Source organism: Erithacus rubecula (genome assembly GCF_903797595.1).
Source record: "Erithacus rubecula genome assembly, chromosome: 3".
NCBI classification, from domain to species: domain Eukaryota; kingdom Metazoa; phylum Chordata; class Aves; order Passeriformes; family Muscicapidae; genus Erithacus; species Erithacus rubecula.
Genome location: NC_136689.1, coordinates 24,092,302 through 24,107,978, shown reverse-complemented (window position 1 = coordinate 24,107,978; position 15,677 = coordinate 24,092,302). Strand labels below are relative to the sequence as shown.

The 15,677-nt window shown below is 41.0% G+C and overlaps 1 protein-coding gene across 2 annotated transcripts in view; it reads left to right on the top strand.

The window, feature by feature from the left end:
* The first annotated feature begins 874 nt into the window (after positions 1–874).
* SLC25A13 (solute carrier family 25 member 13) overlaps positions 875–15,677 on the top strand; it is a 98,650-nt gene continuing 83,847 nt past the window's right edge. Inside the window, exon 1 of one of the 2 annotated variants that reach the window (XM_079300638.1) lies at positions 875–1,019. In XM_079300638.1, the coding sequence (XP_079156764.1) occupies positions 1,008–1,019 (12 nt within the window). In that variant the 5' untranslated portion in view covers positions 875–1,007. Of the gene's footprint in view, positions 1,020–3,168; positions 3,250–15,677 lie in introns of those variants that run through there. The other variant, XM_079300639.1, reaches the window with a different exon arrangement.

The window sequence follows — 15,677 nt, the reverse complement described above, 5'->3', positions numbered from 1 at the left end:
TTTCTAGAGAGGGGATGCATTTAGGAATCCTTATCATTCCTCTACTGTCTCTCTAGGACAACTAATAGCAATTAAAGAGTTAATTGATTTTGGTTTATAATATAGATGTCTCTGGGATCCTTTGCCTTTTTAGCATCTTTACAAAACTCAGTTTAAGGGAAAGTGCTGAAATATCTACCTCAAAGCTATGACTAACTTGATACAACATTACTAACTCTAAAACTTGCCCTGGAGCTGTTATTGTAACAACCTTTTAGTCACAGGCACGTGGCAAGCTCCCGGCCTCCACTGCCGGCCTCGGTCCATCCAAAATCCCTCCAGAGGCCCGCGGGCACCTTGGGCACAGCCCTGCACGGAGCGGGGCTGCTTGTGTGTCATGCTGACTTGGAAACCAGCGCAGCAATGACAACATTTGGTCGAAGGCACAGCTCGCTCTAGGCGCATCCCAGAATGATGCTGGGGATGCTGCAACTGGATGAAACGTCCCTCGAACATCCTTGGGGGGAGCAGCACTGGGCAGGACAGCAGGGTTTGATCAAAGTGAAGGTGTTGCCATCCTTCTGCTACCCGCCCCGGTGTCCTCCGAACACTCCAGGGGGATTCCCCGGGGTCAGCAGCGCAGTCACCCACTGGTGACACTGTCACCGCCAGGAGCTCGGAGTCCCCATGTTCCCGCTGGGCCACCAGCGGCAGCCGCGGAGGAGCCGGGAGGGCAGCTGGGCCCTTCGCTGGCATGAGGCGCTGCTCGCCCCGCGATGCGTGCCCGAGGCCGCATCTCCCGCCGCCTCGCCCGGCGCACAGCGGGGCCGGTCCGGACCGCGCCGGGCGATCACGGGGCCGCGGCGGGGCCGGGCGGGGGCGGCGCCCCGTCCTTGCCTGCGAGAGCGAGCGGTGACGGCCGGCGCTGGCGGGCTGGTGCGCAGGCGGGGAAGCTGCGCGCCGCGGTCGGAAGGGAGGGGAGCGGAGGAAGGAAAGGGACGGGAAGGGGTGGCCGCGCCGGGCACAGCATGGCTGCCAAGGTAAGGCACCGCCGCCGGCGGGCGGGCGGGCGGCGGGCGGCGTGGGGAAGGGGCCGCGGCGGGGCGGCAGCCGGGTTTGACCTCGGGCCTGTCCTTGAGGAAACGCGGCGGTGGCGCCTCCTCCTCCTCCTGGCGGCTCGGCCGCCGCTCGCCGCCGGCCCCGGGGGAGCGGGAGGTGGGCAGCGGGCGGCCCGCGGCCGGCGGGGCTGGTGCCAGCGCGGCGAGGATCCGCGCTGCCCGCGCCGGCAGCGGCGGGCCTGCGCTCCGCGGCGATGCATCACCGGCGCCAATGACACTGCACGGCGCCTCCCGCGGCCGGGGCCGGGGCTGGGGCCGGGGCCGGTATCAGTGCCGCTATCAGTGCCGGTAGCAGTGCCGGTAGCACTGCCGGTAGCAGTGCCGGTGTCGCTGTCGCTCTCCCCGGCGAGGGCCCGGGCAGCCGTGCCCTGGCCCGGCCGCGGCTCCGCCGAGCGCATTTGGGCCCAGCAGCGCCCGAGTGAGAGCCCCGCCGTGCCCCTTGCTGCACAGGTACAGATGCATAGGGATACACGCACACGTGTCGTTCATGGACACACACCTGCTTGGGCAGGACATGCAGCGGGTTCTGCGGACGGCGGCTGGCAGGTCCCGGAGCGGGCACAGATGCTGGCCCTGTCCCGCTTGCAGGCCTTAGCGCGATACTCCCTTTTTGATTTTTCTCCCATTTTCTCCATGTATCTTTTTTTATCTTCTGTTATCATATCTGGCTGTCATTTCCAACCGTTTTTACTTCTCAGTGCTCTCCTGTCAGGTGGATACCTGCCATTTATGCTTTTTTGCTGATCAGAAGGATAAACATAGTGAAATAATTTATTTAATTGCCTAATAATATACTCCCATCCCAGAAAAAAATTTAGCCATTTGCTGGATCAAGGCCATATCTAAAGGGAGATAAAATTAAATATAGCGTTGGTATTTCAAAACTTACTACTTTTATTAGGTTTCATATTTGAATAGTGACACTTCAGAAAGAAATTACTCCATGTCGTTCTTTTATTGAAGTCAGTGATGAAACTTACATACACAGAGGAAACATCAGGAAATAAGGCTTTCCCAAACAACTCAAGGCAGCACATGGCTCAGTGTGGCCGGAGTTATTCGCTCCTTTATTTCAGCTAGAGTAGGACAGAGCTGCTTTGGTCAGCACCTTTCTCAGTAAGAACTGAGGTTATCTGAACTGCAGGCTGTTTTAGTGGATTGAGCAATATTTGATCCCTCATTGCTAGTGCCCTCAGGCATCCCCAAATACTGTGTTCACTATTTGCGAATCTCACCTATCTAGCCCTTTTAAAATTTTTTTGATTGCCCAGTGGTCCATTCACACATATCCGTTGCATCTTACCAAACTATTGGTGTGTAAAGACTTAAAAGCCTTCTATTCTCTGGCTCTTTGAACCTTTTACATACTTTCTTTTCTCCAAGCAGTGGCTTGTGATCTGCAGTCCATTTGAACCTATGCTAGTCAAGTATATTTAAAAATACTGTATGTGTAGTTAGTGTTTGTCTAATTGGGTAAACACGTGTGCTCCATGCTACACATTTCCATGGTATCTTTTTTCTTTAAGCTAGATTTCTTACACAGTTCAGATCCCCAAAATCTACACAAGCATATGTTGGAAAGACTCAACACTTAACGAGACACTTAATTGAATATTGTATATGTCAGGTTACATCAAGCTTGGCAGAGAGATACCCAATAAAAAGAATAATGACTTAATTGTCGTGTCATAAGCATTCTTGGTGTATTGCAAGGCAGAAATACAGCTCTTTGTACCCCAGGGTGTACAGTCCTCACATAGCTTCCAAGGAATCCTTCTGGTTTGTAAGCCTAAACACGTTCTGAGAGACTTATGTTAACAACAAACAAGCAAACAAAAACTGTGAGCAGCTAGAATGGATTAATTATGTTACCTTGCAAGACTTCAAGAGGGTTTTTGTCTTTTTCAGTTGAAACAGTTAAACACAGGTGAATTTCTGTTTATACTGAGGTCAGTAGCAAAATGTGCATTTTGTACTGTCTGAGCTTAGGTTCTGCAAACACACATATGAATAACTTTGCCACGGAAAGAGCTCCTGGGCCTGAAGTTATTCGCATGTGCTTGCAGGCACGGGCCTTGATTTGTGTTCTAACTTCCTCACTGATGCATCTCAGTAATGTTTGCCTTTTTCACCTCAGCCAAACAATGGACTGGTGAGTTAAATGCTTTTTCTATAATTTCTTTAGTCATTTTTTCCTTGCCGGTACCCTGCATGACCGCTTCCTTTTATTTTTTAATTATACCCTTTTAGGCATATGAGTTTTTGAGATTGGATGTAATTGGTCTTTGCTTGCAAGATTTCAAATGTTGACATTTTAATCAAACTCTAGGAATTCGGTCTCTCAAAAGGAAAACCCAAATGGGATACTGTTAAGGCTGCATAGTTAAGCACTCAGGTATTAATAAATGGGCAATATAGCCCTATTTAATTTCTTTCATTGTATATAGCTCAATGTTTGCAACTTATACAACATTTTAAACAATGTGTGTTACACATCAGTGGCTTTTCTTAAACTTCAAAAACATTTTCTGAAATGTTTTGGGAAAACTCCACTGTAAATTATATTCACACAAATTTCCAGTAAAAACCAGAGGTGAGATTTTCCAGTAGATTTTTACCCCATTGATAACTAAATTACTGTTCTAGGTACTGGCTTCTTTTTCTGCATTGTGCAAAAAAAGAGGCTGTGTGGAACATCTTTATGGCAATGCAGGTACAAAGCACTAATGTTTTAGCTAGTGTGTCCTGCTTATTTCTTCATTTTGAGTGTTTAACGATGCAATCACAATGTTGTTTTTCTGCCCTTTAGCCAGATAGTTCTGAAAAGAATTGACATAGTCTAGCTAATGCCCCTTGCTGTTCACCTGGTGTGTATTTTACAGCAAAATTAAATGTTTGTGTTGAGTGAATGTCAGTTACCCTTGATCCCTATTCTGCTACAAGTTCTGGGCATAGCTGTTGTCTCATGCATGTGCAAAGTGTGACGTGCTGTCTTTTTAAAGTTCTACTGCTTGGTAAAATATAAATGTATTTTCCGTAGAGGTTCTAAGGTATGTCTCAATGAGACTTCTTTCTGTAGTTGATTTTGCTTTTGCTACTATCTGTTCAACTTAAGGTCAAAAATTGGTATTTATAATGGATGCTAGTATAGATAATATTTTTGAACTTTTTATTTCATAACCATTTTAACTGTCAAAACAGTTAAAAATTGCATTAATGAAAATTCCAAACTCAAAATTTTGGTAGATAAATCAAAGTCTAGAAAACTGTAAGAACAGTGGCTTACCATGGGAGCACTTCAACTCCATTAAACTTTATCTCTGGATAGCATGTGAATAAACATCACTAATTGTATGAACAGTGTAATAATGATACAGGAGTTGATTTTGAAACATTGTGGAATATCTCTGTTTCTAATGCAATTGTTTTTTTGTGTCTCGTGTGTGAATTTTTATCCATTGGGCATGAACTGGTTGCCTGTGCTACCCAGAATGTATAAGTAATTTTCAAATTTTTGTCTTATTAACAAAGTGTTCACAAACATTGCATGCTAAAAAAGCAAGCTGTAAAATGACTGTTCAAATGAAGGCATGAACCTTACATCAGTACCCAATGGGACTGCTTGCATGCTTAATTTTAAGTGCATGTGTAAGTCTTTCAAAGAACAAATGTGTGTCAGAACCACATCAGTAAAGTAACAAAAAGAAATTTGTTGCTAGCTTATGTGACAATATTTGGGACATTTATAATGCAAGGTAAATAAATTTGGTTATGCAATTTTCATGTATTTAACTTTTTTTTTTTTTAAATTCTCTTTTCTCTATGTTTTTCTATAACTATTTCTTAGGGAAGCTGTGTCAGTGGAATTAAATGTTGTTTCTGGTTACTGCCACATCTACATTTAAAATCCTAAATCCTTGTCACATCAAAAATAGTTAGTCCCTAGGCATGGGCTCCTTGTATGTCTTGGTGTTACTATAGTCAGAGTTCTCACACTGAGCACCCTAGTCCTGCAGATGCATCACCTCAGCTGTATTAATTGGAGTTCTGTGAGGGATTGATACCACTGGCCCTGTCTCTACAAACCTTTTTGTCTGCAAGTGCCTGCCCTGGATGATGTGGATTAGTGAGGTTTGGGTAAGCAGTGGTTGAAATGCAGGCACAATGGCAATGCAATTCTAAATAAACGTGATTGCAAACAGCACCAAGTCTATTAGATGCTGACACAACCATGCCACTTTGGTTATTTTGCTGCCATGCACACCCAGTGTGTCCCTTTGTGCATCATACAGCTCCATTTTGCCTCTTTGTTCAGCTCCTAGTGTGCTTATCTCTCCTGTGCTAGCATAGTGTGGAGTGTGCCTGGAAACAGATTACATTCACTCTTCTTGCCCTCAATCGTGCCATTCTTCCCTTCCTCCAGCAAAATGGAAGAGAAGAATTGCATTGCATTGGACATGGATTTGTTGGGCCCTCAGAAAAGAAGAGGTGAGGGATTCTGGCATCATGATGGGCTCCTGTGTCCATGAAAGGAATGGAGTCCATTGTGGACAGGCTCCAGCCACTCAGTGAGATCAGTTTTGGAGAGGAAAGTGGTTGGTGAGTAAGGAGAGAACAATCTGTTTCCCTGAAGCACCTCTGAGTTTATGTACTAGAAATTTAATAGTGTTATGGCACTTAATGGTACCATGGTAATTTTTTGGATGTGATAGCACTATGTAATATCCACGTGGAAAGTCCTGTTGCTAGTCTGTACAGGTCCAGCAGTGCTTGCTCATGCATAGTTACATTTTGGATCTGTGCAGAAATATGTAAATTCTTAAACACTCTATATATCATAAGACTCTTCTTTCCACTTTCCCTCAGAAAAAAACCCTGTGTATTTATGCTGCTTATGACTTATTACTGCATCTTGATTTCTTAAGAGACCAAAATTTGCCTGATAGAGGGACATTGAATTTGTATGAGTGCTGATAACTTCAGACTTTTTCTAAGTACAAAGTATCATGACTGATGACTGCAGCTGAAACAGAGTCATTTACTGCACTGTCCTGCCTGTCATAGTTCATGTGTTTAGTTTCATTTGGTTTCTTTTACTGCATAAATCTTTGCTTATGATGCATACCCTCAGGAGACTGATTGAATCCTAGTCTCAGAAGACTCACAGCACTCTACAGGGCCCACTGGCAAGAATAATCCCAGAAAAGACACTCATGGAGCAGCTCAGCTGTGGAAAATGTCCATACAGCTCTCTTCTGCAGTGGACGCTGAGTTACCCTGAAAAGCAGCTTTATTACATTGGGGATTTTGTCCCAATTGTGTTTACCTGTGTCTTTGTACTACTATTTCCTCTCTGGCCCCACTTTTTCTTATCCAGAGCAAGGTGGGGGCAAGAGGAGGTGGTGGAAGAGGTTGCTCTATGTCTTTAGTATGTTAGGTACTGATGGCATCACATGTTGCAACTGCCAGTGGTTTTGGCAACTTTCTGAAACTTGCTCCTTTCCATTATGGTTCCCCTGTAAGAGGAACTGCAGGGTGACTTTGCTTCATGCCTGTGAGAGGCCTACTGGACCCAACAGTTATGTGTATACCTTGTCTTTTGTGATGCCTGCTGAAAAGTATTTTAAGTTATCTGGATTTTATCACGTTGGGAAATAATTTGCTCTTCCTATGCAGCTTTGTGTCCCAGGAGGTTAGAGAAGCTCTTCCAAGTGTGCCTCAAACCGCATGTTAAAGGCACTCCTCCTGGAGCTGTGTAATGTAGACAAGTTTACAGCCCTGAGGGATAACAATGTCTTTCTGACCAACTTGTTTAGGCCAATATCTATTTTATTTGTCTATGTTGTCCAAGGAATATGACATGGAGGTATGTGATACTGTATTTCCTGGAAGATGGCATGAATGTGCTGCTAATTTTTAGCTTAATTTTTGCTTTCAATCTATGGAATTGCCTCTGCTTTGGCTGTAGAATGGCTTTACCACACTGAATAAAGCCTGTGTGTTTGTTTGGTGCCAAACCTGAACTTGCATAAGTCACTACTTGACTGTACTAATCATGCTGGTTTTGCTTTAGCTACAACATAATCTTCAGGAACAGAGCAACTGATGTTTTGTGCTGCTAGATAACTATGGCTAGTAAAATGTAAGGTTGCATATTTTCTGGTGCATTTTCTTTCTGAAAAGTATCTATATCTCAGTCATTTGCAGAGAGACAAAGAGGTCCTTATAAAAATAGTCTATATTCAATTGCTTTGGAATAAAGCAATTTCAACTGAAACTGTGTTAAAACACTTAAAGGAACACTGTAAATGCATTTTTCATAAGTTTTTAAAATAGTGTCATGCTATTTACAAGATCTTAGAAACAGGCAATTGCAATTATGTTCTTTACCAAAAATGTTACTTGACCTGAACAAAATCCAGTGTGTTAAAGGATGAAATTGCTCACAAAGAATGGGTTGTTGGCATTTTTCTTTTCTCTGAAGAGGAAAAGAAGAAACATTTGAAAGAGAAAGTGGCAAAGTGACTGCATGTACACCAAACTACATGCATTTAGAGAAGAAACAGCTTGTTGGGAGACTAATCACATTCCTCTTGTTGTGGATACATGTGAGATCCCTAAACATCTGCTGCTGGATTCATGTATTTATGGCATCTTGCATGCCTAGGCAGCCTGCGAGAGGTGATTTTATGCTGACCAGTATGGTCACTCTTTCAGTCTCCTAGGAGATCCGCCATACACTCTGGCCATGTGAAAAAAGGATGATTTTTTGGTGTTCTTTAGATTGACATCTCCATGCTTAACTTTTTTACCCACTGGACTTTGGAATTAAGAAACTTACCAGAGGTGTCAGGAATCAGTACCAAAACAGTCAGTGTGCTGACTAGGGAGCATCTAAGGCAGCCAAGTGGGACATGATAGAATAGGGATGAAGAAAGGAAAGTCCCTGGAGGAACTTTAAACCACAAAGTTTACACCTCTGTTTCAGGCAGGGCCATTCATTGTCTTGTTATAATGCAACAACACAAGGACTGGAGGCAAGAGATGTGGGCCAGAACCTGGTTCAGTTTCTAGAAATTAGGGTGCCCAGATGGGAGGGGGAAGATTTGGGTTTCTGATGCCAGCAGTGTTGATGCATTTTGCATGAATGATGCCTCCAGCTGCCACAGTTTCAGAGGGTTGCTGCTTGGTGCTCACTGCCAAAGTGCATTAGGCGTGTTGCATGTGTGGTTACTGGTTGCTGGGTGCCTGGTCAGCGGGTCTGAAATGTCTATACATGCTCAAAGCAGGGCTGCAGCAGTTCTGGATGTGGTAAAACTTCTGGAATCCTAAAACCTTAAATTGCATGTGACTTTCTGCTTGCAGAAATGGAATGGGTTTTGCATCATGCTGTGACTAGAGGTAGTGAAGCGTGCTAATGGGTCAGACCCTTAGAGGCTGAGCAAAGTGGAATTTGCAAATACACAAACACGTTTTATTTGTAGAGAGTGCACGAGATGGGCTGATTTGTACCCACACATCCAAACTTTTAAAAATACTTCTAAGATCTTAGTATCATCAATACTTCACAGCTTTAGGATCTTACTGGTTCTTTTTTGAAAGCCAGGGCTAGGCGAAACCAGATCTCTGGGACTGGTTCTTTTCCTTCCTGATACTGGGCTGATTGTTTCTCTGCTCTGATGCCAGGGCTGAACTTGCTGTAGCTGTTCTATTGGTTGGGTTGGTGTGGAGAGGTACCTTGTTGTTACCTAAATTGCCAGGTCACTGCAGATTTTAAAAGCTGGTGCTAGCTGTGAGGTTGTGATTTCACTAAATAATGATTCAGTGGCAATACTGGGGTAGTGTAATGGTGTAGGGGTGGAGTGAATAACTGACTGGACAAAAAGTGACAAATTTTTTATTTTTCTTTTTCAGTATATATAAATTGGTTTTGTTTGCATCAGAACAGATCAGTTCCCTAATACAGTTTCGAGCAAAGCAGCTTAAAGAGTTATGTGGATGGCACCAAGCACAGAAATACCTTAAACTGGAAACTTGCAAAGGGTTGTTTAGTGTGACCACTATAGGACTATTTACTGCCTTGCATTTATAGATACTTCTGCATTTTCCACTGCTCAGCAGAGAAATGAGAAAGCAGGGTTTTTTACTGTTGGTAAGTGGTTTGTCTGTTGCCACCCATGGTTCAGGCTGGGATAGCCATAGAGGTTGTAGGGATTTTTCCCTGAAGGTAGGAGGCATGGTGCAAGAATGCAGCCATGCAGATGTAATCATAATATTGCATAGACTAAATTGTGAAATTGTCATAGAACTAATTGGTCAACTAATTACCCACTAGTTATTTACATGCCAGTGGGCAAAAATTTAAATTGAAAGAAGGAAAGTAAAAAATGGGACTGAAACACCAAGAAAGCTGTCATAATTTTTCCTTTAAATATTTATAATCAGCTCTTTTAAAATATTTTGTCCTGTTTTCTCTGTATAGCCAAATACCAGGACTGATAGAAATGTTTTTAAAAGAAGTTTTCTGAGAAACAGAAGTAAAAAAAATAAGACTTCCCTTGCAAACAGTTTCTACTGTTGTGTTCTTTTGTTTTTGTTTTTTTTTTTAAGATGTGTCTATGATTGGCTTATTTAGGTATTTAAAAGTGACCTGACTTTATTGTAGAAGGAGTAACTGCCACTTGCTTTAGGCAAGTTTGTGGTTGGTTTTGCCTTGATTAGCCTCTCTGGTCCCTACATGTTTTTCTAGCAGTGCTGATGAGCCTTAGCTCAACACCACACACACAAGATTACTGCAGCCTTAGTCTGTAGAAGTGGGGCAACTGGTGAATTCTAACTCTGAGAAATGAAATACTAACTCTCCAGAAATTTGGGAAATTAAAGGATGACTTTGATGACAGATGACAAAGGTGAAGGAACCTTGAGTGCAATAATAAGTTTTATTTTCCTTTGGTAGTTTTTGAATGATTGATACATATGTGAATTGTTAAGCACTTTGTCATTTTATGAATAATCCATATTAAAAGATATAAAGGTCAAAATGAAAAACAAAGCTACAGAGAAGTTTCATGTATTTGTGGTTTAGGTTACTGTTGCCTTTATAACTTATGACCTCCATATGCCCTTGGTCTTGCTCCCTGTCAGCCAGTACATGTTAGCATCAATAATATTGATTTATCTCTTGAGCAGAAGACCCCTTCTCAGAGGCTGTGGACCAGAGTCAGAGGAAGGGTACTCTAAGACCTTTTTGGGAATTTTTCTTCGTGGGTTTTTTTTTTTTTTTTCTGTACTCTGCACATCTCCATAGTCTTTTCACATTTTTGGCAGTCATAGTGTTCAATATTTTAGGTGGCTGTGATTGCAATGAACAGAACAGGTAACCACTCTTGAGACTGTTAATTCTCGCTCCACAAACTGTCCTTGTGACACATGAACTCTCCCCAGCCCTATTAGTGCTGTTTCCATTATTACTAGTTCTCTTTGATGAAAACCCAGGTGCAAATAATGAAAAAAATTGTTAACACCACATCTTATCGCATACAACTGTATTAATTAAATTTGATGTGATCAGTCATATATCTATTCAGACCTGTAAGATTACTTTTTGTGAAGTGCAGTGCTTTGCAGAAAGCTGATAATGAATGTATTCCAGCACCTCATTTGGGACAGGATTGTCTGGCAGCAAAACAGACTGATCAGGGAGGCAGATAGTTAATGATATGTTGTAATTCAAAGAAGAATCCTTTAGAAACAGAGCATTTTAAAGCTCCTTAAATGCTTTTTGACCAGCAGATATTATTTGATAGAAGGTGCCAGATTACAGAATTAAATTCACCTGCTAAGGTCCAAGTTTTGGTGAGCTGGCAATAATAGTCATAAAGTTGTAGTTATCTGTAGAACTGTTGTTAGATTATATTGAGATTAGCCACAAATTATATAGCTGCAACTTGATTGTGTCATCTTTTCAAGACAGAAATATCAAAGAATAGTTTTACTTGAAGGGTATTAGCATTACACTTAAAGGGTGCAGTCTTTAAATTATTTTCTAGTCTTCAGGTCCCACTGTGAATCAATCCCCTGTGACAATAACGTACCCTGTAACTCTTAATGTCTATTTTTTTAAAAAAATCCCATCAGTTTAAAAATTTCAAGGCTTTTAAAGGTTATTTTTGCAATTATGGGGACCTATCAGAAGAGTAATACATGTGCTTTTTACAGCTATGATTGTTATGGCCTTGATGATTAGGGTAATTGAAGGATTGCAAAGAGTAAATTTAATTCCAAAGGTAGAATACCCAAGATGTTGTGTAACTAGATGACCATAGTTATTAGCCAACCTTATAAATACATAGAAGCTGATTTGGTTTTCCTTCCTCCCTCAGAAGAGTAGACTGAGGAAAGACCTCATCACAGTCTGGAACTTCCTTGTGAGGGGAAGAGGAGGGGTGGACACTGATCTCTTTACTCTTGTGACCAGTGACAGGACCCAAGGGAAGGACTGAAGTTGTGTCAGGGTGGTTTAGGTCGAATATTAGGGAAAAGTTCTTCACCCAGAGGGTTGTTGGGCACTGAAACAGACTGCCCAGGGAATCACCAAGCCTGATAGAAGTTAAGAAGTGTTTGGAAATGCCCTCAGGCCCTTGATGTGACTCTTGGTGATGGTCCTGTGCAGGGATTGGACTTGATGATCCTTGTGGGTTCCTTCCAGTTCAGCATATTCTGTGATTCAGATGTTTTTGTGTAGTGTTTAGTATTCTGAAGTATCAAGAACCATGGCTGTTGAGCATATCTAAAAGATATCATTCCTGCACAGGGATATAAGTGTTGAGAATCAGTCTGAGTATTTCCTATATAGTTGGACAAAATACTTAAAGTCCAACTTACAGTTGGACTTAGACTAAAAACATTAAGAAAAGAATGAGAACAGAGATTTGATGTATTTGAATTTCACTCATTTCCCCAACAGAATTTATTCTTTCTCTATTTATGACACTGTGATCTTGTTGGTACTTCCTTTGTAATTGAAATTGATTTGCTGGAATTCAGATTGTTATATAAAATGCCATTGACCAGAGATTTTTCCATGCTAAATTGTATTTGCCTTTTTGTATCTTTCAGTTTCTGTAGGTGAATACTACTTGGTCTTTATTCACTGAGGATTTAAAAATGTTCTCTACTGGAGCCAAGCTTCATTTCTGTCTGAGAAGATAAGTTTGAACTTAATAGGAAATGGAAGGTTCAAGGAAGGTTCTGTGGCAGGTTTAGAGCTGGCTTTGCAAGGAGATGAGGAGAAAAAATTAACTAGCACTCGTTGTGCTTTGTTTTTCTTTCTGACATTGTGTACAGAGAAAAATGCCTGTAGATTTCAGAATATGGAAGAGCATACATTTTTCTACCTTCCTCCTGATGATATTTGCCCACTGCTTAAAAATGCACTTAGTCAACAGGGCAGGATGCTTTCAGAAGGATGATCCTAAACCAAATGCCAATCATCCAGCTAGTAGGAGGAAGAAGTTCTAATTGTCTTTATATTTTAGTTGCTGTTCCTTATCCCAGCTTCCCTGAACTCTCTCAGCCAGCAGGATCATCATTTTTGGGGGGTTTTGAGTTTTTGCCTCAGCCAATGGATATTTAATTCTGGGAAGTTATCAAAAGTGCCCACTTCATCAAAGTAAAGCAGTAAATTAGAGTAGTTTTAAAGGAATAAATTAGAGCAAATTATTCAGTGTTGGAGTAGCTTGAGCGGCATCTGACTACATCTTTCGTCAAAGGTTGATGGGTGTTAATCAAAATGCAGGTAACATATCCAAAACATGAAAGGCCATCAGCAGGATCATGACATCAGATTCTGTGTCTGTGCATGCAACTCTGGTTTAAAGGTCTGTATTCAAATGTGGAGACACATGGTTTCCTATACTGAGAAATTAAACCTCTTAATTCCTTGTAGTAGTGTATGTTTATGGTGTAGCTTTGCTGCCTTTTTTTTTTGTTGTTGTTTGTTTGTTTGATTTTTCCCCCCAGTTCTTTTATGTCAGATTCCCTCTATATCTATTTACTCAACTCTGGGGTCTTGTAGGAGAAAGACTGAGATATTGCCTTGTATCAGTAGCAGGGCAAGAGTCTCCCTACGTAAAAGACTTAATTGGAAGATACTTTCTGCCATAGCAGTCATGCATTATCATCTGTCTTTGTTATGTGACTTCCCTCTCATATCTGCCCATTGCATGATGTGTGATATGTAGGCCTTATTTTAGGATAGAAGAGGTCTGAAAATTTGTATTACTGAATACAAACAGCAGACTTCATTACTGTTGTCATTTTTCTGTGCCTTGGAAATACAACCTATTTCCAGTCTTCCTTGGATCCTTGTCTACTAAAACCTCTTGGTCACGTATTTTATTATTATTGTAGTTCTTTATCATGTTTGACAATTACTATTTGATGAAACATCACTGATTTAACAGATCTTTGACAGAAGAAACCTTTAAGTGAGGCACTGAGTATGAAAAGCCATTAGAAAAACATGGTATGTAAAAATACTGTGTCTGCATGATTCCTTCTCTCAGCCCATTGTGCAGTCTGAATCTGACTAGAGAAATCTTCACGTGTTTAGGAGAAGAAATTTTTGAATAATTTCACATTTCCATTAAAATAGTTTTTGTCACTGACATCAAGTCAGCCTTCCTCCTTCCTGTCACTTCACCTGTCTAAGACTGCTTGCCATTGTGTGTCAGTCTAACTGGAAACTACTTTCTAAAGATCATGAATTAGTCCCATGTTGCTGCTGTTCAAAAGGAAGAAAAACATGGCAACAACAAACTTTATAGAATTGCTTTTAGTGTGTTCACAGACCTAGATCAGTCACTTGGTCTGAATCTTTGCTGTCAAGACTAACTAGTGTGAAGCAGCAGGTTCAGTCTTTTCTGCATTGTGAAGATTATACGGCAGAAGTTTTGAGCCTCTTGTGTCTCCATGAAGAAAATAGTAATGTAAAACTCCTAATGACTGTAAACCTCCTGCAATTTGCTTTTGGTTTTCCATTACAGGTAACCTATAGATTCAGTATCTCAGGTATGAGAATAGCCCAAACCAGAATACTTAATTCTCAACTGTGCAAGCATTCAAATCCTGTATAATTGAAATAACACTTAGTAGTTCCTTATTCTGTGTGCCTTTGACAAGTTAAAGATAATATATCAACTTTTTCCCTTTTCCTATGGATGTGTGGGGAGAGAAACAAATAAAGAGAACACTGAACTCTTGAAAATTATGGAAATGCCTTAGCAAAATAAGCACAGAAGCACTGCCAAACACACTTGTTTTTCACCAGTGTTTTTAGGTTTAAACCTAAAAACCTTCTAGGTTTAGGTTTTTTAAGTTTTATACAGAATGTGTGCCTACAATCTTTTGTAGCTTTGAAAACCTGGGGCTTTGTGTTGTGTATGACCCACCATTTGATCAAACAGGTATGTGCAATGAAAACCAGTGTGCAATCCTCTGACTTCTCTGTTCACTGCAGACTTTCTGGGGTAGTGCAGGTTGTGAAAGCTGTGAGGTGTGGTCACTGATTGATCATCCAGCTTTTTTTTAAGGTAAAGCATTAATTTTTTTATGTTTCAAAATGCTGGATCAACTGGTCAGAAAGAGTTTTTTGGAATTCTGCTACAGTTTTGACTGTTGGGGCTAAGAAGTAGAATACTATGGGATGGCAGACATGCTGTTCTGAATTCATTTGGTGATGTTAGGGTGTTGACATCAACCGAAGTATCCAAGCAATGAAATGGATGAGCTCCTGGTTACTGACACATTAAAAGAAAAGTGCTAGATTTTTCTCTAGTGTCTTAAATACTGCTCTATGTTTGTTAATACGACATTTTTATAGGCAAACTGCAGTGCCCTCAAAGCAATGGAAATTACTTAGAAAAAAAAATGGTTTGATGCTTATTTTTCCTCTTTTAAAAATGCTTTCCTGAAAGTAATTTTAAGGATTTTACCTTTAAATTCCTGTCTTTAAATCAAAATGTTCAGTTTGACATCATCATCATTATTTCCACTGCAACCAAGTGATCTCAAAAGACATTCAGAGGGCAATGCAGCAGAAGTAAATTTAATGTTTTAATGAAACAGTTATTGCTTTATGCAAATATCTATGATAAAATAGACTCACAGATGAGAAGCCAAAATCATTCAAGCTAAAATCAGAATAGTTTGTAATTAAAATGCTGAAAATGTTTCTGCAGTTTCTTAAGGAGATGAGAAGATTTTAATTATTGTTGTCAGGTATCTTGCAACTTAGGTTAATTATGGAGAGTTATTGTGAACTCTTTAACAATTTTGACTGAGGTGTGGCAAGTCAATGGCAGATATACCCCTAAGATTACAGTGACAGCATTGCATAAACAATATAGTTCTTCACTGGATTATTTTATATTCCCTGAAACTGTAAATTATTTCCAAGTACCTTCTTTGATAGCTTCACCTTTCAGTTCTGATCTTTAGCAAGAATGAAGGTCAGGCAACCAGAGTGTCCTGTGGCAACTGTGTAATCTGCTAATATTTAAACATCAAGCAGTTGTTTGT